Source organism: Erigeron canadensis, chromosome 5, assembly GCF_010389155.1.
Source record: "Erigeron canadensis isolate Cc75 chromosome 5, C_canadensis_v1, whole genome shotgun sequence".
NCBI classification, from domain to species: Eukaryota; Viridiplantae; Streptophyta; class Magnoliopsida; order Asterales; family Asteraceae; genus Erigeron; species Erigeron canadensis.
In genome coordinates, this window is record NC_057765.1 from 36628202 (window position 1) to 36653482 (window position 25281).

The window sequence follows — 25281 nt, forward strand, 5'->3', positions numbered from 1 at the left end:
CGCATATAAGAGTATACTCACATATGGTGAATGTTTTATGCCGAATTGGTGGGTGTGTTTATAGAGACGTTCTTAATGTGTTTAACCTGTGTGCTTGTATTCTCACAATGCATGACAAAGACAATCATGGTATGTCGTTGGATTATCGTTGTAATCTTCATGGTTTCCTTTTGAGAAAGGAAATCTATTTTCATAAAAACCAACTTGGTGGTAATGACGACTATTGGTGGTGACGACAATGCGGAGTAAATGAGTAATATGGTTTCATGAGTGTAAATGATGTAAAAAGATAATAGAAATATTTTTGAAGATAAATTTCATATTATGTAAATTAGTAAGATAAAAGTTTAACTTTAAATTAATACATTAAAGAGTGATTTCTAGTAACTCTTTTTTGTTAAGGAAAATTTAGTCATTATAATTTTATTTTATTTTTGTAACAATTTATAAAATGGAGAAAATGAAGATGGGTCTCACTCCCAACTTAGTGAAACCTCATGTCTAAATTTTTAATGTTTTTTAATAAAACTGGGGGCTATTTATATATTTTATAAAAAAAATTAGAAAAATTATACTATGAAGAACTATTTCACCTGGATGTGACAAACCCACCCTCATTTTTCTTCCGTAGAAATAAGATAAAAGAGTGAATTTGTGAATAATTGGATGGGCGGAACTATTGAAAATTGGGTTATGACCCCACCAATTCATTCATTCAGTCACCCCAGCCGATGGAAGAAGCAATTGGCCCTCCCTGCAACTGCTCAGCCATTCAAAACCCATTATTATTAGCTCAGATGAAGGTTAGTTCTCATCACCTTTTCTATTACATCTTTAAACTAGCTTTAATACTTAGGTTTTATATTATTACTTCACGCATTGTTCTTCTTATCAATATTGGTTGTTCAGTTTGGTTTGTTTTTCATTACTTACCAAAAAGCAATATATATATTTCCAGGAAATGACATGTTTTACTTTATAAATATAGTTACATAAATACAAATATAAATAAATGTACTACAACAATACAACAACAAAGCACAAAATAGCCATACAATTCAGATGAAACAATGTACAGAAAGAAAACAGTGACCTAGAACCAAAGCAATCAACAGATGTCTGGAAGTCCCTCTTCTAGAATGTCACGATAGAATTCAAAGACGACATAGTTCTCGAAAGCTCATGACTTCTCAAAAAGCAATTGATATGGGCCCTTTGTAGACTCCAAAAGTTGCCAAAATATTTCAGTTCGAGACTCGGAATAACACCCTTCGTAGTATCAGTCTGAAATTCGTATACTTGTACTTCCATCCAATTGTGGCTCCTCTGTTGTGGAAGGCTTTTTGTTTTGGGTCTATTCAATGGGTTGTCGGTGTTTTCACTAACCTTTTGTCTTATAACTGGGGTTTGCGGAGCGACTAAATAGATATGCCAAAACTCACTCTTATCCCAATCATCCGAATCCTCATATTTATCTCGTACTGCCACCGGCATCCTCTTAAAATATGATTGGTCTTTTTCTAATTTGTAGACAAGGTAACATGCATATTTTGTTAGAAGTGATAGTACTTGGTATTTTATTTTGTTTTGACATAGGGCTTCCACATGTTTTTTGATCATAAGCACTTCACCAAATCTGCAACAACTCGGAAATCAACTTGTATGTTATAAAAAAAGTTATAAACGAAAAGATAATAAGTGAAAGGATTTGAGAAGTTTGAGTGTTAGATGTCATCCCATTTTAATGTTACCCCGTACTTTATACATCAATTGCTTGAGGGGTAATTTGGCATTCAAGTTATCCAAAAAACTACTCATGAATCATAAATATTTTCTCATGAAAATCCAGGATTTAAAATTCTAGGTGGTAACCAAGTAGGTTAAAACCCCTTGTTAACTAGACAAGAGCTACAAAAATGTGTAACCTTATCTTAGCACACCCAACAAGAAATATTGTGGAAAGACATAAAAATAACCTGGAATATTCTGATTTGACCCAACTAGTTTTCGTCCAGTTCACTTTAAAAGCTGCTCAAAGCGACATCTACAGGTTTAAAATACACTGAAACAACATGGATCAACTGGATCACTATGAATATAATTTATATGGGTCTGTACTCAACTCCTTGAAGAATAAGCCCATGTAGAATCCTGTTTTCGCAATGTGTTACTTCAAGATCCCAAATAAATCCTTCCGAAGTATCAGTAGTCTGAAATTCGTGTACTTGTACTTCCATCCAAAGGTCGTTCCTCTGTTGTGGAAGGCCTTTTAATTTAGGTCTACTCAATGGTTTGTGGGGGATTTCATCAACCTTTTGTCGTATAACTGGGGTTTGCGGACTGACTAAATAGACATGCGAAAACTCACTCTTACTCTGATCTCCATATGTCTCTCTCACTGTCAACGGCAACTCAAAATCTGATTGGTCTTGTAATTTGTAGACAAGATAACATGCATATTTTGTTGAAAGTGATAATGCATGGTATTTAAAGCTGTTTAAGTACACAGGTTCCACAGTTTCTTTGATTGTAAGCATTTCTCCAAATCTGCAAACAAGTGAACAACTCAGAAAATCAACCTGTAAGTGACAAAAATGATCGTAATGGAGAAGATAATAATAAATGAAAAAAGATTTGAGAAGTCTGAATGTTAGATGTCCTCCGGCGTGTATAATCTTACTCCATTCTTCTCTTCTTTTTTTCTTTTTTTTTGTTTTTTTTTGTTTTTTTTTGTTTTGTCTCAAATGTATACATCAATCGCTTAAACTCTAATTTTGGTATTCAAGTTAACCACCCAAAAAAAAGAAAGAAAAAACTCATAAATTATATATATTTGTTCTTGTGTTAATCACAAATAAAACTTAATTCTGGCATTCAAGTTAAGCAAATAAAACTCATGTATCATATATAAATATTTCTCTCATGAAAATCCAGTGTTGAAAATCCCAAGTTCGTTAATAAGACAAAACCAACAAAAATGTTTACACTCTCTTAGCGCGCGCATAGATGGAAGAGAAAAGTTGAACATTTAACAAGAAAAATGATGGAAAGACATAAAAAGAACCTGGAATCATCTGATTGGATCCATCTAGTTTTCATGGTCTTGTTCACTTTAAAAGCTGCTCTTGCTGGTAGCATCAGACATTTCTTCCCATTTTTATCGAGTGAAAACCACTACCAATCAATTAATAAAATGTAGATATGTAAGTGCAGATAGTTTACAAGTATCATATGGCTTCAATTCGCTGGTAGGACTAAGCACATAGGCCCCACAAAAGGTTTTGAAAACGAAAAATATCATTAATAATAATTTAATATTTACGTTACCTCTCCATTAGGAACCCTTGGCGAAAAATATCATGAATTTATGTTTTAGAAGGTTTTGAAAACGAAATTGATAAATGTCATTAACATCAACTTTACCTGTCCATCATTGAATAGCCTTTCTAAAAAAGAACCATAGTTGATTAGGAACCCTTGGCGAAAAACTGAATAGAGCTCCTTCTTGGTTTTCCATTCCACTTTATCCTTTGACTGCTTCATTATTTCATGATAATCATCTGGCAATTTTTGTTCCCAATATGCGTTGTCATCTGAATATGATAAGGGTGGTTGCATATCCACCTGCTTCTCATCATCTGAGACATGACGTTCTTCCACCTATAACAAAATAATAATACTCTTAACCAAATTGGTCGGACTTAGTTTATATATTAACCAAATTGAAGAAAAATGTAGGAGGTTGAATTATTTGGTAGAGGATCTGTAACCTACATTTATGGTGGATTGAAACTCGATGCCTTCTAGTGCTAGATGCTTAGCACTTTCTTCAAATATAATATCAAGATTAACAGGTGTCCCATCGCTAATAAACTGACATAATTCAACTGCGTACCACCCATCTTCTCTCTCGTCTGCAAGGTAAGAAGTCCAAGTTTTTGTCTCCCCTTCTAACTTGTATTGAAGCTCTATAATACGCTTTGAAGCACGAGTAAATCTCCTAACCGTATGTTTATAGACAAGCTTGACCGAGTATGTAGTATTTGGTGATAAGAATTGAGTTCTAACATGAGCTTTAAATTTGCACTCATATGCAGAATATATACCCACTGGAAATCTGCAAGAAGCAACAAATAAACAGCAAACTGAAGAATGATCGATATTCATTAATCATATATGTAATCTACTAATTAATTAGGCAATGAATTAGCAAAAGAAAGAGGACAACAAATCACCTTGAAATATAATCACGCGAATATGTATAATCTTTTCCTGCCTCTCGAATCAAACATTCATCAATAGATATCAATACAGAGTGCTCTCCCTTGTCATTTATTGAAAACCACTGTATGCGTATACGTACATATTACTAGTTAGTTCAAACTCATGCACAGATTACGTCTTCCTGGGATTATCGATCTATCCGTATTTTCTACTTCCAGAATATTGTTGTTTCAATATGTGAGATAGCTATCCATCTATATACTATAACTAAAAGAGAAAGTTGGTGGTACACTTGGCACTCCTAATCCCCCTAATTAGTTTAGCTCTCTCCTTTTAAGAGTTTTTTTTTTCTTTTTTGCTTCTTAAATTGATAATTATGTTCAAAAGTTAGAACAAAATGCATTTTTGGTCCGAACTTATGCAAAGTGGCGATTTTGGTGCAATAAGTGAGACTTTTTGGCAACCTTGGTCCAAACTTAACATTCCTCTTGTTTTTCACCGTTAATGAGGCCATGTGCTAGTCACGTGCGAGATAGTTTCGTCCTTTACTGCCCACCCACCCTTGAACCTTTTTTCCCGTGTAACAAAAAATATCATGATCAAACTTTTGTTCTTCAAACAAATCTCAAAAACCTCATTTTTTATAATATATATTACGATGGTTAATACCTTATTTTTTATCATAATTGCTCATGATGAGAAGGACGCACATTATAGTATTGTATCATCAACAACTACATATTATTCGATTAAAATTTTACCATTAACTTTTACATAGACTTTTAAAATATATTTGTGTGAAAAATTTATTAAGGGTATTATAATTAAAAGTTAAAAATAATAATGTGATAATATAGTTAAATTAACATGTTATTCTCAAAATTAAATATTATTCAAACAAATTAAAATAAAAGTAAAAGAAAAAAAAAAGTAACTCTCAATGCTGTCTTTCACATGTTTTGGGTCCCAATACCGTCTTTGACGGTGTATAGGGGAGGTTGTGATGTAGACAGCCTTACCCCTGCCAAAGGTAGAGAGACTGCTTCCAGGTTCTACCAAAGGTAAAAAAGGACCTCCAACTTTGTTGGGCATGAGGATCGAACCCATGACCTCTGTCTCCGGAGGCAAGGGCTCCAACCACTGATCCATTCAGTTGATTTAAACAAATTAAAATAAAAGTGTAACATCAAAAAGGTAATATTCTAATGCAAATATAGATTAGTTTTAAGTTTATTGTCATATCCTTTTAAAATTTGAACAAACATATATCCAAGATTTATCAAACAAAAAAGAAAAACTAAAATCATTTATTGATTTACTAATACATGGAAATAACTAAATAACATATTACCCAAAGGTATTGGGATAATATTTGTAAGATTTTATAGTCAATTTTATTAGAAAGTTTTTTTTCTATTTTATTATTATAACTGGTCCTAATACCCATACGATGTACGGTAGCTATATAAATTGTATCATAAAGAAATTCGAATATGTCTCATACATGATTCCCGAGTATAAAATAAATTATGGTTAAAGTAAATCGATGATTGAAGCTAAATTATAGTAATAAACCGTAATGATAAATATAATATATGTTTAGTTAAAGTTTTGAATTTACTTTAAATTATAATATCTTTTGTATTAATAAGCCAAGAGTTAGAGTTTAATAATAAGTCAAATAAGGAAATTGAATTTTTATACAACTAAAAAAGTTAATTTAACAAATAAATAAATTAAAAAGACACGTGTCGATTAAGGATTATATCACGTATCGTTTCTAGAACAAGAACATGTCAATCATGTTTTAGTTTAATGGTAGATGGCCAATGGTGAACAATATTATAAAGGTTAAATAAACTTTTAGGAATTTTTTCGTCAGTCAAAATTAATCTTCTATAATAACCAATATTGCCAATAAATATAACAATTTTATTGTCATATTCAAAAATATAATAAATTAAAATCTTACGTATAATCAACCAAAAGTCTTACACAATTGTGTGAAAATTAAGTATTTACTTTTTTAATAACTAAACAATAATAACAATTTGAACAAAATTAAATTTAAAAAGGGTGAAAGAATGTATATGACATCAACAAAGTAAATTAATGTTTCTATCTTAAAAACTTAATATTAATAATACAGCATAACCTCTATAAATAAATAGTGGTAGGACCGCGATATTTTATTAATTTAACGATTTATTAATGTGTAAATTTACAATACTTTTCTTAAGTTGAGACTTGAGAAATTTATAAATTTTTCGAGGTATTAATTTATCGAGTATTAGTTTATATAGGTTCTACTATATATATAATAGATCTAATAATTAAATAAAATATCATTCATTAATAACCATTGATTAATATCAATCATCCAAAATGATTCTCATAGTTCTCGATAAATATTATTCAACCATATATACTTTATATATACTTACTGTTTTGCCTGCATCAAGGAAAACGCCATTGGGGAAAAGTAATCTGAGTTCCTCAAGAGAATTGTGTCTCAGAGGTGTTGTAACAACCTTAAGTATGTTTACATACTCCTTTGGTAGCTTGAGATCAAGGCACTGTTGAAATTCAAGTGCCATTTCAAGTTTTTCAACAACATGAGACATTGTTGGCCGCTTTTCACGAGATCCCTGCACACATTGGAACGCAATATCGGAAAATGTTTCCAAAGAAGTCATCTCCATTGGTGGGGTCAGATCTTGGAACATAATCGTGTGTATTTTCTTATTTTTGTAGCTTTGTTTCCATGTAGGCACTAAATTACGATTGCTAAAGCATAGTCTTCCACATAACACTTCAAATAAAACAACACCGAAAGAATAAACATCTGATTCTTTTGTTAAGACACCCTGATGCAAATAAACTGGATCAAGATATCCAAGGGTACCTACAACGTTGGTGAAAAGAGCCGTGTGCTCCTGATTAGCGGGTCCAAGTTTTGAGAGTCCCATGTCAGAAACTTTAGCCTTCCATTCGTCATTAAGTAGGATGTTGGAACTCTTCACATCTCGATGAATAACTCGTTGGTGTATTCCCTTGTCATCATGAAGGAACCTAAGTCCCTTTGCAGCGCCAAGGCATATTTTGATACGTTGTTCCCACGTTAGATCAGGGGAACTTAGATGTTGATCGAGGCTTCCATTAGATGCAAGCTCGTACACAATTATCTTTTCACCAGCCTCGTCACAAAATCCCAGGAGAGAGATGAGATTTTCATGCGAGTATCGGGTGAGCATCACTATCTCCTTCCAGAACTCGGAATCGCCTTGTCCGAATTTGCGATCTAGACGCTTAATAGCAACAAGGCTTCTCCCCTTAGAGTGCGAAAGTTCCCCTTCATAAACCTCCCCAAATCCACCAGACCCGATAGGTTTGTTATTAAAATTATTGGTAACTTTTTTTATCTCCTCCAGTGAGATTTTAAGATGTTCAAACTCTTTCATGAAAGACTCCATTAATTCTGTGGATCATCAAATGATGATTTGTAAGAATATGAAATCAAGTGTTCCAATGAATGGAATTTTTAGAACTTAAAATGTGTATGTATTTACTATTTAGTGTTTTAGATCTCAATATGTAGTTGAGAAATAATTACTAAAGTCAAACCTCTCTGTTTTGAATGTCAGGTGAAATGTCCTGATCACATAATTTTATAAAAATAAAATAATCAATTCCAGCTGTTTTATAGACTGATAAGAAGATGCTAACATATGATGAAGTTCGGATGCGATGGCAGAAGTCAGCTCCCCATGTATGTCTTCAATTACATAGTATTATATTCCACCTGTTATATATCATTTTTGTATAGACTTTCATTATGTATGCCCAAAGTCAAACCTCCATGTCGGTGTGTTTTTGTGTCTCATCTCAGTTGATAAGCTCTCATCACATAGTTTTATCATAAATATTCAATATTAGCTTTAGTGGTAATCAGTTTTATGAGTGACCTTTTTTTAACATTATTTGCTCGCTCTTAAAGCCGTACTCTAAGAAGTCTCATGTGCAGAATTTGAAAAAAGATGTCAACTTAACCTTCTGTGTGCCTTTCTGTTATGATCTGAATATGAAATATTGCCTAAAGTAAAACCTCCATGTGTTTGAGTGGCAGGTGAAATGTCCTGATCAGATGCTTCTATAAATTTAAAAAAACATCGATAGCAGGTGTTTTATAGACTTAAGGATTTGTGGGTGGTTATCAAGTATGTTTAATACTTTAACTAATCTTGGAGTTACAGCAAGAAGGCCCTTTAATCAGTATTTTGAAAAACCTTATGTGCAGATCACTTGAAAGAAGATGCTAACTTAATTAGCTTACATATGATGATTGATGAAGTTGAGTAACATATGAGCCGAAATTCAAATGCAAAGGGATCAAGAAGTGAGTTTAAACCTTGATCTGGTGCCTAACGTATCCATGAAAATGCTCACAGGAGGTATAAATCCTTCCACGAAAATGCTCACAGGAGGTATAAATCCGTTTCCATGTTCAATTTCTAGCTTATTAGTGATAGTGTTGTCATAAAAATAAGAGTTCATGTTGTTGAGCTGATAGCAACAAATTATGTTATATCTATTGATATTGAGATGTTGTAACCATGTTAATATGGTTAACCCGAAAATTGATTTGAAGTTAAATTACGAAGGAAGAATTTTATTAGTAAATAAAGTTATGCACTTTTGGTGTTTGATAAAATGTCTAAATGGAAGATTGTATTGGTTTGGCAATTTAAACCTTCCGTTGATTCATAATAGTTAAGCGATTGGATTTTCACAAAATATATGTTGCCATGTATGATGTTTTTATAGCTCAATATCAAGTTAAGTAGGCTAAAAGTGTCAAGATATGGTTACAAGCTCATAACCATACAATATTTAGTCAACAAAATAAAACCTGTGTATGTTATAGGAGGACTATGACCAACAACAAAATGTAAATTACAAATAGAGTTCCGATCCTCAAAGAAAACCTGGTAAATATTGTAGTTAAATAGAAGCAAAGTTATTGTGTTTACTGTTAGTTCATTTCATTCTTGCCCAATCATCAACAAGAGAATCTATTTGGGTCTAAGTTCAATGCCTTGCACTTCAATCCCTTCAAACGTCTTGTCGTAACTAGACAATTTAAGATGGATATTAATCCTTGTGGTGGTACTATAACATTCCCATACTTGTACTTCCATCCAACCATCGCTCCTCTGTTGTGGAAGGCCTTTTATTATGGGTCTATTCATTGGGCAGTGAGTATCATTAACCGTTCTTGCAATAATAACTGGGGTTTGAGGAGAACTTAAATAGATATAGCAAATTTTTCTTGAACGAGAAATTTTATCTTTCACACGTGCAGGAGGAGGCTGAACCATGTAGTTGCCTTCTTGTTTGTAGACAAGGTAACCTGCATATGTTGTATCAGGGGACAGATGTCTGGATTCAATTTCACATAATATTTCAAATTTTTCTGAAGGATCATGAGCCACTTCAAATCTGAGACAAGTCAATCAAATCGTGTGAGATAATATGTTAGAATTGTAAACTGTATTTGAAATGATTTGAAGAGATGCAATGGTTCCATGTACTAAAATCCATCTCATGTGTTTGGCAATGATTGTTAATCATGCTCAAAATTTCCGACAACGAAAAAAAAAAGAGTTATTTCTTACATTTCTCTCATTTGGATGCAGGGACAAATAGCACAATCTGATGATTCATAGACGGATCGAACAGTAGCAAAAATGTTAGCTCGGGTGGATTTATGGGGTGGTTGGTCAGCAGATAAGGTATATGTCCTCGTAATCGGTATGTTTTCTTATCTTATATTCGTATGTAGCACATTTTTGTTTGGTGTTCTTCATTGTTCTTTATCTATGTACTTTATGCACATGCCATTTGAGCTGTTAAATGGGTACTGGTCGAGTTAACAAACTCAAAGCTCAACAAGCCAAAAATCCAAGTGGATTGGTCAAGGAAAATCAAAATATAGACATGTCTAAAAGCATAAAGGCTGGTAAATAGGAAAATAGTTAACCTTGTTTCTGCTAGAGACTTCCAGCTCCAGTCATCGTTGTCGTCCAAAATAGCTCTTGCTGATAGCATTAGACATTTCTTCCCATCTTTGGCAAGAGAAAACCACTGTCAAACAATCTTAAATTGTAAGTACTAATCATTCAACAATAATGGATTGATCCCCTTTTAACAGTATATATACGAAAGTGTAGTCTGATTAAAAGTTATAAATTCTGGTACTGTAAAGCGTTGAGATTATGGAGTAAAAAGTAAAAATGGTGAAATCCCAACACCAGAAACTATAGATTCTCCAAGAACTTGGCTTTCACTTCTAGCGTGGAAGAAAGGGCAACGAGTTCTATAGAACGAATTGGGCAAAAACCATGTTTAGTGCCAGGGGAGAGTTCTACAATTGGTTATATATAATAAAATGGCTCTTATTAAGTACACCTCTTCACCGTTGTTGATTCGGATTCCTTTGCGAAGAATAGAGTAGAGTTCCTTCTTAGTTGCATATTGCACGCCATCTTTTGACCATTCGACTATGTCCTGATAATCTTTTGGCAATTTTTGTTCCCAAAATGTTTCTGAATCATCTGTTTTGGGCTGCAAATCCTCCATCTCATTATCTAAAACCTCATGCTCCACCTATCAAACATAATTACCAAATTAGACTTTGATATGCAACAAAATATCGATCATATTCTTTAAATGTATTCTAATAATTGGAACCATGAAATTTATCCCCGAGAAGTAATTAGTGGGTACTTTTGCATTGTTAATTCAAGTGTTTGAAACATTGACAACATTGAGTCGATGGACATTAGTTGATGTGGTACCGGAATTAGGGTTCCCACCATTACCTTCTATATATATTATATATATAAGATGATGTAAATTGGTACACTCGTATTTGACTATTGGTCAACTACTTACTTTCTCCAGGGGTCGAAATTCGATGCCTTCTACTATAATATTTTGACAGTGCTCGATATAAAAACGGATTTTAAGATCCATATTTTTGTTTTCGCTAGTAAACTGAAACAATTCAACAGTTAACCATCCATCTTCCCTCTCGTCTAAAAGAAATGAATAACATTTTCTCCCCCCTTCTAACTTGTATTCAAGGCCGATATATCCTTCATCTGGATCCATATTTTTCAGCACAAGGTTCACAGTGTATGTGATCTGCGATGACAAGAATTCAGTTTTAACGTGTGTTCTGAATTCTCGAACATTTGGTTTATAACTTCCAACGGCAAATCTGCACGAAGAAGCTAATGGTGCGTTTAGTTTACGTAGTGCTGTATACACTATTACACTCTATAAAAATCGACATAATCTAGATTCTAGATTAATAAAAATGGAAGACATATGAAAGATCACCTTGAATTATGTTCATGCACATATATAGAATCACTTGCAATCCGAGTCAAACATTCTGCTATAGATATCAGTGCACAATGCTCCCCTTTCATATTTATTGAAAACCACTGCATGTCCATTAAACAAAAGTGAATGATATATCTATAATAATTAATAATTATTAGTCAATCAATATGAAATTCTCATTTTAATCTTTTATACTATTATATATTACGCCACTACTGATAATATTATAACTATCAGTTACTCCGTCCGTCCCTTCAAATGTGTCATAGTTTGAATTTCCAAAGTCTTTTTTTATAAACTTTGACCACAAATATATATATTTTTGTGTTATATAAAATTTGATGAAAATTATACTAATGAAAACACGTTTAAAACACAATCACTCAATATAACTTTCATCAAGTATTATCTAACACAAATAAAATCATTAAAGGTCAAAGTTAGAAAACTTGGACTTTGAAAATTCAAAATGTGACACTTTTAATGGGACGAAGGGAGTATTTTTTATTTATGTTTTTACTCAGCCAGTACAATGTATTATTTAATCTAGTAATTAAACACATGTACTTACCGTTTTACCGCCATTAAGGAGGGTCCCTTTGAACAGAAGCTCCTTCAGTTGTTCTTTAGATGTATACTTTAGAGAAGGTGCGGCGGCCCGAATTATCTCCATGTACATTTCCATGTACCCCTCTGGCACTTTTAGATCATAAACCTCTTAATCAAGATTATGAATATGAGATGATATACACACTATCAATCACAAAATCAAATACTTAATTCGTTCTATTTTGAATGTCCTGGTCTAAATGTTAAAGTTTTTGTTTAAAAAAACTTTGATGTAAATATCTATCTTTGCATTTTATACTACTTGATGCAATCAATGAAAAACATATTTAAAACAAAAATATTTACGATTAAAGTTAAGAAAGAAAAAACAAAAAAAAAACCAAAAATATCAAAATTAGAACATTTATATTGTGACGGATTAAGTAATAATTTAGTCTTGTATTGATTAGCTAGCTAAGCTTAATAAATAAAAGAAGGATCAATATATAAAAACCCACCTGATGCAGCCAAAGAAAACGCGGCCAGTTGATTAGTTCGTTATGGGATGGTTCAAAAGTATACGTTGATGATTTTATTGCGTAATAAAGAAAAACAAAGAATTATTTTTTGTGAGCCTAAACAACTTGGTCGAATTCTGATATACCAACTTCCAGATACACAAGCTAGTTTAAATAGAGGAGGTCCAGGAGGAAATTAACTAAAAGATCATGGCCGGCCGGGCATCCCCATTAATTCTCCACTCATGTGAAGCCGTCTTCGAAGATGTTAAAAGTTGGGGACTGTGGCTCATAAATAAAATATACATGTAGGCCCCTAAAATAGTAAACCAATGATAAAATTAAAAAAAAAAAAAAAAAAAAGCGTAATCTTATGATGGTAAATGCATGTCTATGACACTCATAAGAAAATATGACAAAATAACATAACACACTTTACATGTTTAAGCAAATATGTGTCCTTCTAGCATTTATTTATAGTATATAACTATAAAATGAAATATCTATTTAAGTTCTTTAATATATATATATATATATATTTTAACGTTCGTGTCACGGGACGGTTAGCCGTTACATCCATACGGGCAAACAGTCATTAGCGACCGATCCACGAAGTCAAGGACCACAGGGGATGAAAAACCCACCAATTTAACCACTACAGAAGACACGATGTTAAATTGGAGGTAAAACCTCACCTGCTCAGACTCAAACCCTGGTCTCCTAGGATCCAAGCATCATTGCAGGAATTCAGAATGCCGCTGAGGTTTTAACCCATTGGCTGATATATTTCTTTCAACATAATTAAAATAAAAAGTTGGATATTATCTATTTATATTATAAAAAAAATAGCCTCATGTTTAAAGTTACATGATGTCTAAAATATTCTTAATGATTATATTACACTATTAATCCTTTATATTTTAGGATATCTCTATTACCCTTTACATAAAATACTTTTACATCAATTATCTACACCACTCGACACGACTTCTACCACCAACAGTCGTTCTTGACTACTACATCGTCGCCGTCACAAATACCGTCGCATTTCGTGGGTTCCATGCTAGTTCATTATTATATATGTACATATTAAAAACCTATGTAGATTTACAAGTTCTTAATGCATAAAATGTACAATGTCTTAGAGCGCATAATAATTTTAATAATTTTTATTTTGACCCCCTAAATTTTATATCTTTTAACGTTTGTCCCACATCAAAGTTTTCGTTTTTATTTTCTTGACACTAAACTTTTGAATATTCATGTTTTCATCAAATAATTTTCAAACAGTTACGGTTTTACTATTAAACTTTTGTTTTTTTATTATTTAATAATTTTCATTATTGTTACGTAAACATGAATAAACAATAACTATATTAATGTCTTTTATTATATAATAATTTTGAAAGGTGTGAATCATTGCTTGCAACAGAGGATCTAGATTCAAACCTATTTTACTAGAGAATTTTATTTATGAAATTCTTTTAAATGTCTTTCCTATGTCTCGAACTGATCGAGACCTTCGATATATAAAACGGGTATTCAACCACTGAGCTATAATGAGAAATAGAATCGACTAAATCGACTAAGTAATACTAGACTTATTCATAACATAAATTAAGCAAACAAATAAATAGTCAAACTTAAAACACATTAGCAGCCACGTGCAGGACGCCTATGTAGCAATTGATAATGAATAACGATTCTTCAACACATAAATGGCAAGCAATGAAATGAATGCATATGGCAGCTGTAGAATAAAGCTTAGATGATGACCTAAGTTATCGTAGATCTCAAAATTGAGAGATGTATACCTAGTGGTGGTCGGAGGTGGCTGCCTTGCAATGGATGAGGTAGCTGATCGACACATATTGTAATCTTATATGTTAGGAAGTTCCCTAAATAGTTACTTTCATACATTTCATGTACGAGTACCTCTTAATTAACAGTGCATCTTGATTGTTCATAGTTTTGTTGGCTACATATTTGATGTGTTTCCCATGGGAGTGTTGGATGCAATTATGCCCCTGTCACCAGTAATTTTTGTTTGTTCATTGTCTAGTGTTTGTTTGATGAATGTTTAAGGTTAGATATATTTGGGGTTGTGAGTTTTTGATGATATTGAAGATGAAGATAGATGATGATAGGTGTATACGTGGGCCTTAAAAGAAAAACTATAACCGGCTAATTATAGTCCACATCAGCGAAAATAGTTCACGACCCCAATAATGAAAGTATCAAAGTTTGAGTACTTTCCCGACCGTTCACTTCTCCATTAATCTTGATAGATAGACATCGACTGGGATGATGAAACGTGAGGGACATACAAGAGACTAGAGACCATATAACAACACATTGTAATCATTAAAAAGACCTATCTTTAATTAGTTATCAGGTAATTTGTACACGAGTTAATTTGTTTGAGGCAACGGTTTCTGTTTTCTTAGGAGTACTATGACCAACAGTAAAATGTTAATTTACAAATAGAGTCTCAAAGTAATGTAGACATGTAGTTCATTACAAAAGTAGATAGAAGCAAACTTATTGTGTTTACACTTAGTTTATTCTTGCCGATCATCAACAAGAGAATCTATTATTTGGGTCTAAGTTCAATGCCTTGAACTTCAATCCCTTCAAACGTGTTGTCGTAACTAGACAATTTAAGATGCATATCAATCGTTTTGGTGGTAGTACAAAATTCCCATATTTGTACTTCCATCCAACCATCGCTCCTCTGCTGTGGAAGGCCTTTTATTTTGGGTCTATTCATTGGGCAGTGAGTATGATTACCCGTTCTTGTAATAATAACCGGCGTCTGAGGAGAACTTAAATAGATATAGCAAATTTCTCTTGAACGAGATTTTTTATCTTTCACACGTGCAGGAGGAGGCTGAACCTTGTAGTTGTTTTCTTGTTTGTAGACAAGGTATCCTGCATATGTTGTTTCAGGGGACAGATGTCTGGATTCAATTTGACAAATTATATTAAATCTTTCTGAAGGATCATAAGCCACTTCAAATCTGAGACAAGTCAAATCGTGTGAGATATAATGTTAGAATTGTAAAATGTACATAAAATGATTGGATGATATGCAAGTGATTGGTCATGGAAAATATGAAAAACAATTAACCTTGTTTCGGGTAAAGACTTCCAGCTCCAGGTGTCATTGTCGTCCAAAGTGGCTCTTGCTGATAGCATAAGACATTTCTTCCCGTCTTTGGCAAGAGAAATCCACTATCAAACAAATTACAAATCGATAAGTACGGATCATTTAACAAAAGTGGATTGCTTCCCTTTGAACCATATACATGTACTAGTCACATCCCCGCACGACGTGACGGTGGAGGCAATGAAGGCGGTGGCGGTAAAGGTGGAGTTATTAGTGTAAAGTATTTGATGTAAAAGTGAGTACTGTAGTTCTTTTAAGGATTGAAGGATGTATATTGTAAATAATTTCATTAAGGATATTATAAATATATATGTTAAGATATATAAATATATTGAACAAAAGATAGAGGCACTTTGGGGTTTATCTAACTTTTTAGTTAGATATAGATAGATATATAGGTTCTACACGCGAGATTCACATGAGCAGGGCATATATCTTTATGTTAATTTAACATAAACAAGCAAGAAAAAGTCAAAGGACCCAATGCATAGTTAAACAAACGGAAAGGATTAGAAATGAAGATGGAAACAAGGTTAAGGTTTAATCTGGTAAATTCTTATAAAACGAATCATTCTTTCATTTTCAGATTTCCAACCCGTTAAATTTTATATTACCTTTTAAATTTTAACTTTTTTAAACTCTCATACTAAATATAACCAATATATCCTAAATTATTTCCCCCCTTATCTACCTTACTACTCATCTTATTTATTTATAAATTTTAAATATTCCCGCCTAATGTATTTATAACAATACCTTAAGGCCTTTGCTTATAGGAGAGTCCTCCTTGCGTCCAAACCACTTAAGACGATGGACACTATAGGCATAGAGCGTCTTGTTGCTTGCGTCCTTCAACTTAGTCCTCCCGAGGACTCCTCAAGACTCTCCATTGTGGGGTAACATGTGGGTCAGTTGCACTTTATTTTAATTTTATATATGTGTGTATTTGTGTGTGTGAGATAAATTATAAAATAATTGATGATGTGATGAAGAAGTTCCAGGAAGCTTGTCTTATAGGCAGGGGGTCCTGAGAGGAGTCCTGCTGGCGTGGCAGTGAAGAAGCTGAAGGACTCTAGTCCTTATAAGCACAAGCCTAATAAAATTATTTATAATATATAAACTTAAAAAAACTAAACTACCGCTTTTTATATTTATTATTTTTACATTAATAATAATCATATTGTTACCAGTCACATGTCACCGCCGTCAAATTGCGTGATAACCCTCTAGTTAATTCTAATACCGAAAAGTGTTGGATATTATGGAGTTAAAAGTAAAAATATTAAAATTTACCGTGTTTTGAGGGTGAGGAGTTTTACAATTAGTTATACCGATAGATATAATCGCTCTTATCAAATTTACCTTTTCACCATTGTTGATTAGGAACCCTTTGCGAAGAACAGAGTAGAGTTCCTTCTTAGTTGCATAACGCACGGCATAATTTGACCACTCGACTATGTCTTTATAATCTTTTGGCAATTTTTGCTCCCAAAATGTTTCTGAATCATCTGTTATGAGCTGCAAATTCTCTATCTCACTATTTAACACCTCATGTACCACCTATCAAACATAATTACCAAATTATTATGTAGAACAACATATCATAGATGATGATAGTATATAAGTATATTATAGCTAGTATTTGTAAACTACTTACTTTCTCCAGGGGTCGGAATTCGATACCTTCTACAATAATATTTCGACAGTGCTTGATGTAAAAAAGAATTTTAAGGTCAAATTTTTTGTTTTCGCTAGTAAACTGAAATAATTCAACACTCAACCATCCATCGTCTCTCTCGTCCGAAAGAAATGAATAACATTTTGATCTCCCCCCTGCTAACTTGTATTCAAGACCGATATATCCTTCATCTGGATCCATATTTTTCAGCACAAGGTTCACAGTGTATGTGATCTGTGGTGACAAGAATTCAGTTTTGACATGTGCTCTGAATTCCTTAACATTTGGTTTATAACTTCCAATTGCAAATCTGCACAAAAAAGCAGCAAAGATCCAAGAATGGTACATTACTTTATGTATTGTTTATTTATACTTTATGAAATCGATCATTTCATAATTTGAGAACTTTAAAAAAAAAAAAAAAAAGAGGATATAAGATCACCTTGAATCATGTTCATGCACATAATTAGATGTTTCACTTGCAATCTGAGTCAAACATTCTGCTATTGAAATCAATTCACAATGCTCTCCTTTCATATTTAAGGAAAACCACTGTCCATTAAACAAATTCAAGTTACATTGGCTGATGTCAATGTTCAAAATCAAAAAAAAAAAAAAAAAGGGTTCAGCTAATGTTTGATAAAACTTATGAATGACGATTCATAGAGCACAAGTACATACACTGATGTACGAAAATGTTCATTATTCATGATGATTTTGAGTTATGAAAAATGATTCATAATGATTGTTTTATTTGTTTAATTTTAATATACTTGTTTTATTTGAAGTAGAACCATATTTTGTATTAATCATATGAATTTTTCATGTGTTAGTAAAATTAGACATCTATCAGTTAAAACTAATTAGTAATTAATTAAGATATGTAATTACCGTTTTACCACCATTAAGGAGGGTCCCTTTGAATAGAAGCTCCTTTAGCACTTCTTCGGATGTATAGTTCAGAGGAGGTACGGCGGCCATAATTATCTCCTCGTACACCTTCATGTACTCCTCTGGCAGTTTTAGATTATATTTTTCTTGAAATTTGAGTGCACTCTCCAACTTTTCCACAACAATAGACATCATAGGCCGCCCATGACGAGAATCGTGCAAACATTGAAACGCAACGTCTGAAAATAGTTCTAATGAAGTCGGATGCATTCCAGGGATGAGATGTTGGAAAATAATTTCATCTAACTTCTTCTCAGTGTATCTTTGTTTGCACGTGCGCACGAAAACCTCATCATGCCGACCATTGCTACATCGATAGCATAATCTCCCGCAGAGAACTTCAAATAAGACTACGCCGAAAGAGTATACGTCTGATTCTTTTGTGAGGGTGGATCCCTGTATAAATAGCGGATCACAGTAGCCTGGAGTACCCACGGCGTTGGTGAAAATAATTGAGTGCTGCTGATTTGCAGGGCCCATTTTTGACAATCCAAAGTCAGCAACTTTAGCAGTCATATTCTCATCAAGTAGAATATTGGCACTTTTTATATCACAATGGAGTACTCGTTGGTATGTCCCTCTAGGATCATGTAGGTAACTTAGACCCTTTGCAGCCCCTAGGCATATCTTAATACGTTGTGTCCATGTAAGACCGGAATTACTTAAGTACCTATCAAGACTTCCCTTAGGTGCGTATTCGTATATAAGGACCTTCTCGCGTTCCTCATCACAAAACCCCAAGAGAGAAATGAGATTTGGATGCCTGTACCGGGAAAGAAACATTATCTCTTTCAGGAATTCGGGGTCTCCTTGCCCAAATTGACGATTCAGACGCTTGATAGCGACAATGCTTTTCCCAGTAGAAAGTGACACCTCCCCTTCATACACTGCCCCAAATCCACCGGATCCAATAACCTTGTTACCAAAATTATTAGTAGCTTTTTTAATCTCTTCAAGTCGGATTCTAAGATGTTCAAACTCATTCATGAAAGATGATGCCATTATTATTTTCAATATCAGGCTAGCTTTAATTAAGTCTCACGACCAAGCTCGCTCACTGTATATTGAATATGACTTAACTGAGTTGAATATGTGACTTTACAAAGAACTTTAAATTAGAGGACAAAATGATATAGTATTTAACTTATTTAAAGAAAGTGGAAAGCTAATATACTTATTATTATTCAATTAATGTTGACAGGGCTATTTATAGCCTTACAAAGCACTTGCATACGAATAGAAAAAAACTAGCTAGTAGTAATAAAGAAACCGTTTTTCTATAAGAATTGGTCCTTTTTGCCCCACGTTCATGATCCTAACTATCGTTTCGGTCAAACTACTCTAATACCAACTCGATGATATAGCATACGTACCAAAAACATTAAATAAACCATAGAATATAGATTTGTGTGCTGTGCGAGATACGGCGGTGTGACAACGGCGGGTGGTGGTGTCGACTATAACGATGACGGTGGTGGTATGATTATTAATGTAAAAATAATTAATGTAAGAGAGGTATAGTAGTGTATTTATTTTCATGGTTGAAAGATGTATATTTTAAATGATTTCATTGAGGGTACGTATTATATTTATATTAGATAAAAATATTTAAAGGAGGGAAATGGTTTGGGTTTATCAATTTTTTTTTTAAATATTAATTAGAAATATTAAATGATTTATAAGATTTGTATAGATTAAGTAATGTGTAAATTAATGCCTAATTAGTCTTTATATATCCCAACCATGCAAACGTGACAAATAAAGATTGAGCCTCATTATTCCATGCAAACAATCAACGAACTACTCACGAGTCACGACCAATGAACCGCGAGCCGCGAACAAACCCGGTAAAACGCCAACAATACTGATGTACCTATACCGTACAAGCCAAAAACACAAATCAAATTAAAGGTCGGAAAAAAGTATTTAATTAACCAATCGTTATTAGTCATGAAAAAGATTTGGTGAAATGTAAAGAAAAAAAAACTCTTTGTATATGAAAATAATGTGTTGTTAAAAAACTTTAAATAATAATAATTAATTAAATATTACTCTCCCAATATAAATGTCTTATTTTGACTTTAGATTTCTTTCTTTCAAAACTTTAACCGTAAATTGTTTAATGAGTGTTATACAGTAATTGAATGTATTGTATTGATAGATTGAGTTTTAAACGTATTTTTTATCGATATAACTTTAATTAGGTATTATATATATTATACAAACAAAAATACTTATGGTCAAAATTAGAGAAGATTGACTCAACAAGTTAAATTTAGACATTTAAATTGGGACATAGGGAGTATGTAAGTTAATTTTATAAACCAATAATAATGTACAAAAATAAAGATTGACTAACAATAACGTATAAAAATAAAGATTTTTTAGTAGTGTTCAGTTTTTCTTATTTTAAAACCACCTTATATAAATGGTAAATGATATTCGTATCACGATTTTTGATGTATGTAGCACAACGTACAAGTTTTACAGCTGACTGTACAAACCAGTATTGCTCAGTTGTGGACCTGTGGTAAATCTATCAAAATGAGTGGTACTAATATCACTTCCATGTATAAATAAATAGTTGATCTAAAAAAAGAGAAATATATAAATAAATAAATATCAAACTGATGCATGTAGCCAAAGAATACGTACCTTGGCAGTTGATGATTAGTTTGTTAAAGGAAGCTTCGAAGTTATAGTATCCATTTTTAGTGGACTTGATCAATAGTCGTACGTATGGTTGATGGTTGTTACTGTACCATTTATTGATAACACTAACTGATGTGTCGGAAATGTCAACTATGGTGACTGACGCATGTGTTAGAAAGGGACTGATGTGATTAAAATTACCTTTTCACCCCTCAATTTTAGCGTTTGAAATTTTCTTTTTTATTAAATTTATATCTCCAGTTCTTGCCTCTTCAATTCTTCTCTCTACTGATTTATAAAACATGGATGAGGATCCTACATTCGAGTCTTTGGTTGTACCCATTTTTGGCCTAACGGAATTTAAACGAAAATGATAAATGCCCCTAAAAAGTTAACCTAATAATCTTTTTAATAATTTTAAATTACATGTGTTATTCATTTATTCTCTATCTTAACATAAACAATTGATTTATACACATATCATGATCAAATTTTTAGGAGAATAATTAGCTTATTTTTTTTAGAAGTATTTATAATTCTTTCAAATTATATTCAATAACTTTATATGTGACAATTAGAGCCCCCTAATGAGTGATGTATTCACTAACAAATACGGTCCACGTTATTGGGTGTAGACCGCATGTAAGCATATTGGGTTTCTATTCTAGCAAATTGTGGTAGCTACCACAATTTGAAAACCGTTTATTTTTTTTTATACTTGTAACAGCTAGAATAATTATTAAAAAAAAAATGAAATTTCAACCTCCTTTTCTATACTTCTAACATTTTTCAAAAAATCCAACCTCTTTCACAATTTATCCTCTGTTTAACTCACTCATTTCATTCATTCAATCAAACTTTAGAAACACACTTTCCATATCAATTCAGATTTCAAAGTCACCATTACTCAAGAAATGATTCGTTGAGTTAAAACTTTTGAATAGAGACTCATTCAAATATTTATTGACACAATATTATATATTTTTGAATTGCCATTCCAATGACTATTCACGTGACCACATTTCTAATCAATATATTCACTTGCTTAATTTGACTCATTTCAAACTTATTAACTCCGTAACATTGACCGGCCCAAACGACAGGTGTTTCATATACTTACATAGATCTGTCAACATTTAAAAATGTAGGTGCAAGTTATCTTATAATCATGTCATTGTATGTGCTTATGATATAAATTATTGTATATGGGTAACTGGGATTATGGGTCTGTTCAAAATATTTTTTTAAAATTAATTTATCATTTGTTAGTACTACAAGTCAAATAAAAATGAGATATTAGTCAATGTAGTTGTCTTTAAACTTACCAAAAAATTTTATATCAATAATAAAACTTATAAAGATGTAGTTGTGTAACAATCTAGTCGTTATTGTTACATTACGCTGATACAAAGCTAGTGGAAATTTTGTGCTATGGGTTGCTTGATTTCAACTCTGGTTTCGTCAGTTGCAATATTATTTTGTATAAATCATATGAATTTTTAGTTGCTAGTAAAATTAAACGTCTGTGAGTTAAAACTAATAAGTAATTAAGATATGTTTTTTTTTAAAGGTAAGTAATTAAGATATGTAATTACCGTTTTACCACCATGAAGGAATGTCCCTTTGAATAGAAGCTCCTTTAGTTCTTCAGATGTATAGTTTAGAAGAGGTACGGCGGCCCTAATTATCTCCTTAATTGTATACCTTCACGTACCCCTCTGACAGTTTTAGATCATATTTCTCTTGAAATTTGAGTGCACTCTCCAACTTTTCCACTAACAATAGACATCATATATAGGCCGCCCATTATGACAAGAATCGTGCAAACGTTGAAACGCAACATTTGAAAATAACTCTGAAGTCGGATGCATTTTGGACATTAGATGTTAGGAAAATAATCTCATCTAACCTCTTCTTAGTGTACCTTTGTTTCCACATGGGCACGAACAAAAAAATTCAAAAAAAAAAAAAAAAAAGGTTTGTAAGGTTTTGTCTTTTTTAAGTATGTAGCAGATCTCCTACAGGCTATTGCATAACAATTACATTAACACCTAAGTAAATGGATTCGGCCCAAGATGACCAGCATGGAAGCTCATCGTGATATGTTTCATTTAATTACTTGAAAAGCCCACACATCATCGTCGGCTCAAATTACAACAATCTTCCGTTCCCCTAAATAAAAGCTTGTAATTTCCATGTTTTTTTTTTATAAATATTATACATCAACCTTTTACTTGAGAAATCTTGATAAGTACAGTTATGTATAGGTCCACATGCATGTTATGAAATTCACAACATACTCCGTAAATAACATTCCTGTACGTTGTGGAATGCCTTTTATTTTGGGTCTAAACAATATATGGGTTGTGGGTGTTTTCATCAACCTTTGGTCTTATATATGACTGGGGTTTGCGGATCAACTAAATAGATAGTATAACAAAAGTCTGTCCTCCCCCTATCAACATCCAAATGTTCTCTCACTGACAAGGTAACATTATGCATATCTTGTTCAAAGTGATACTGTAATACTCGGTATTTTATTTCCCCTTTTGCATTAGATCGAGGTCCCTTAATTTTTTTTTATTATAAGCACTTCACCAAATCTGCAACAACTCAAAAATTCAAATTGTATGTGATATAAATGTTGAAAAAGGAAAAGATAAAAACAGAAGAGAAAAAAAAAATATATTTGAGATGTTTAAACGGGCGTGTTTAATGTTTGTCCATGTATACTTTGTTTATCTCAAATGTACGCATCAATTGCTTAAAGTGTAATTTTGGCATTCAAGTAACCAAAAAAAAAAAAAAATCATAAAAAATTTTGTCATGAAAATCCAGGGTGGAAATCCATGAGTAACCAACTGGTTAAACCCCTTGTTAACAAGACTTGACGTTCTTTCACCTATATATATAACAATAATATTAACCAAATTGGCGGAAAACTTGCTGTGGATTTGTAAATGCAGTTGAGGAAAAATGTAGTAGATTGAATAGTTATCTGGAAGTGGATTTGTAAGCTAGTTACATTTTCCATGGGTTGAAACTCGATGCCTTCTAGTTCTAGCCCTATAGCATTCACTTCAAAAATAATGTCAAGATTAATAGGTGTCCCGTCGCTAGTATACTGATATAATTCAATCGTGTACCACCCATATTCTCTGTGATGAGCAAGGTAAGAAGTCCAAGTTTTTGTGTCCCCATCTAACTTGTATTTTAAGCTATGAACTAAATAGTTTGAGCTGAAAAACCAGTCTTGTAGACAAGGTTGATAGTGTATGTGATATTTGGTGATAAGAATTGAGTTCTGACACGGGTTTTAAAATAGGCCGGACCTGCAGTGTATTAATGATATATATAATCTATTCATTAATTGATCAATCTGTTAGAATATAGCTTATCAACAACAGGCCATGGGGGTAAGTACTAAGTAGCAACACGAAGAGGATAAGAAGTCACCTTGAATTATATCGAGTTGAATACTCATAATCTTTTCCTTCCTCTCGAATCAAACATTCATCAATAGATAATCAATACAGAGTGTTCTCCCTTGTCATTTATTGAAAACCACTATATGCATTTGTACATGTTACTGGATAATTATTATAACACAAGGAATGAATCAAGGTATCCAAGGGCCTACAACATTGGTGAGAAGAGCTGTGTGCTCTTGATTAGCAGGTCCTAGTTTTGACAGTCCCATGTCGGAAACTTTAGCATTCAATTCCATTGGTCATCTAGTAGGGTGTTCGAACTCTTTACATCATGAAGGTAGTGAAGTCCCTGCATGTGCAGCGCCAGCGCCAAGGCATATTTTGATACGTTGTTCCCATGTGATCAGATCAGGGGAACTTAGATAGCGATCGAGACTTCCATTAGATGCAAGCTCATACACAAGTATCTTTTCACCAGCCTTGTCACAAAATCCCAAGAGGGAGATGAGATTTTCATGCGAGTAACGGGAGAGCATTATTATCTCCCTCCAGAACTCAGGATCTCCTTGTCCAAATCCACCAGACCCGATAGGTTTGTTACTAAAATTATTGGTAACTCTTTTAATTTCCTTCGGTGGGATCTTAAGTTGTTCAAACTCTTTCACGAAAGATTCCATTAATTAGTTCTTTTTGTTGGAA

General features: G+C 32.8%; 4 protein-coding genes and 1 long non-coding RNA gene across 6 annotated transcripts; 1 reads left to right on the forward strand and 4 right to left on the reverse strand.

Annotated features, from left to right (window-relative positions):
* Positions 1–587: 587 nt before the first annotated feature.
* LOC122600875 lies at positions 588–10420 on the forward strand. Of its 2 annotated transcripts, none has more exons than XR_006324104.1 (3): positions 588–803; positions 8522–8708; positions 9921–10420. It is a non-coding gene; the product is annotated as an uncharacterized LOC122600875 (long non-coding RNA). The 2 variants fall into 2 exon arrangements; XR_006324105.1 differs by lacking the exon at positions 588–803 and adding an exon at positions 7957–7993.
* On the reverse strand, positions 1024–7761 carry LOC122600874. Its single transcript, XM_043773653.1, has 7 exons — positions 6669–7761; positions 4236–4345; positions 3775–4117; positions 3424–3660; positions 3065–3174; positions 1977–2547; positions 1024–1636 (listed from the first exon to the last, which is right to left on the reverse strand). Exons 1-6 carry the CDS (start codon positions 7695–7697, stop codon positions 2103–2105), a joined length of 2274 nt encoding a protein of 757 aa, XP_043629588.1. The 5' UTR covers positions 7698–7761; the 3' UTR covers positions 1024–1636; positions 1977–2102.
* A 4796-nt stretch (positions 10421–15216) lies between the features above and the next one.
* Positions 15217–18094, reverse strand: LOC122602006 (putative F-box protein PP2-B8). Its single transcript, XM_043774743.1, has 5 exons — positions 17991–18094; positions 17528–17858; positions 17233–17430; positions 15832–15935; positions 15217–15721 (listed from the first exon to the last, which is right to left on the reverse strand). Exons 1-5 carry the CDS (start codon positions 18083–18085, stop codon positions 15295–15297), a joined length of 1155 nt encoding a protein of 384 aa, XP_043630678.1. The 5' UTR covers positions 18086–18094; the 3' UTR covers positions 15217–15294.
* A 324-nt stretch (positions 18095–18418) lies between these two features.
* Positions 18419–19501, reverse strand: LOC122601715 (putative receptor-like protein kinase At5g39000). Its single transcript, XM_043774456.1, has one exon. It carries the CDS (start codon positions 19499–19501, stop codon positions 18419–18421), a length of 1083 nt encoding a protein of 360 aa, XP_043630391.1.
* A 5410-nt stretch (positions 19502–24911) lies between these two features.
* On the reverse strand, positions 24912–25259 carry LOC122601717 (L-type lectin-domain containing receptor kinase IV.1-like). The gene has a single exon (XM_043774457.1). The coding sequence runs from the start codon at positions 25257–25259 to the stop codon at positions 24912–24914; it is 348 nt and encodes a 115-aa protein (XP_043630392.1).
* Positions 25260–25281: the final 22 nt, after the last annotated feature.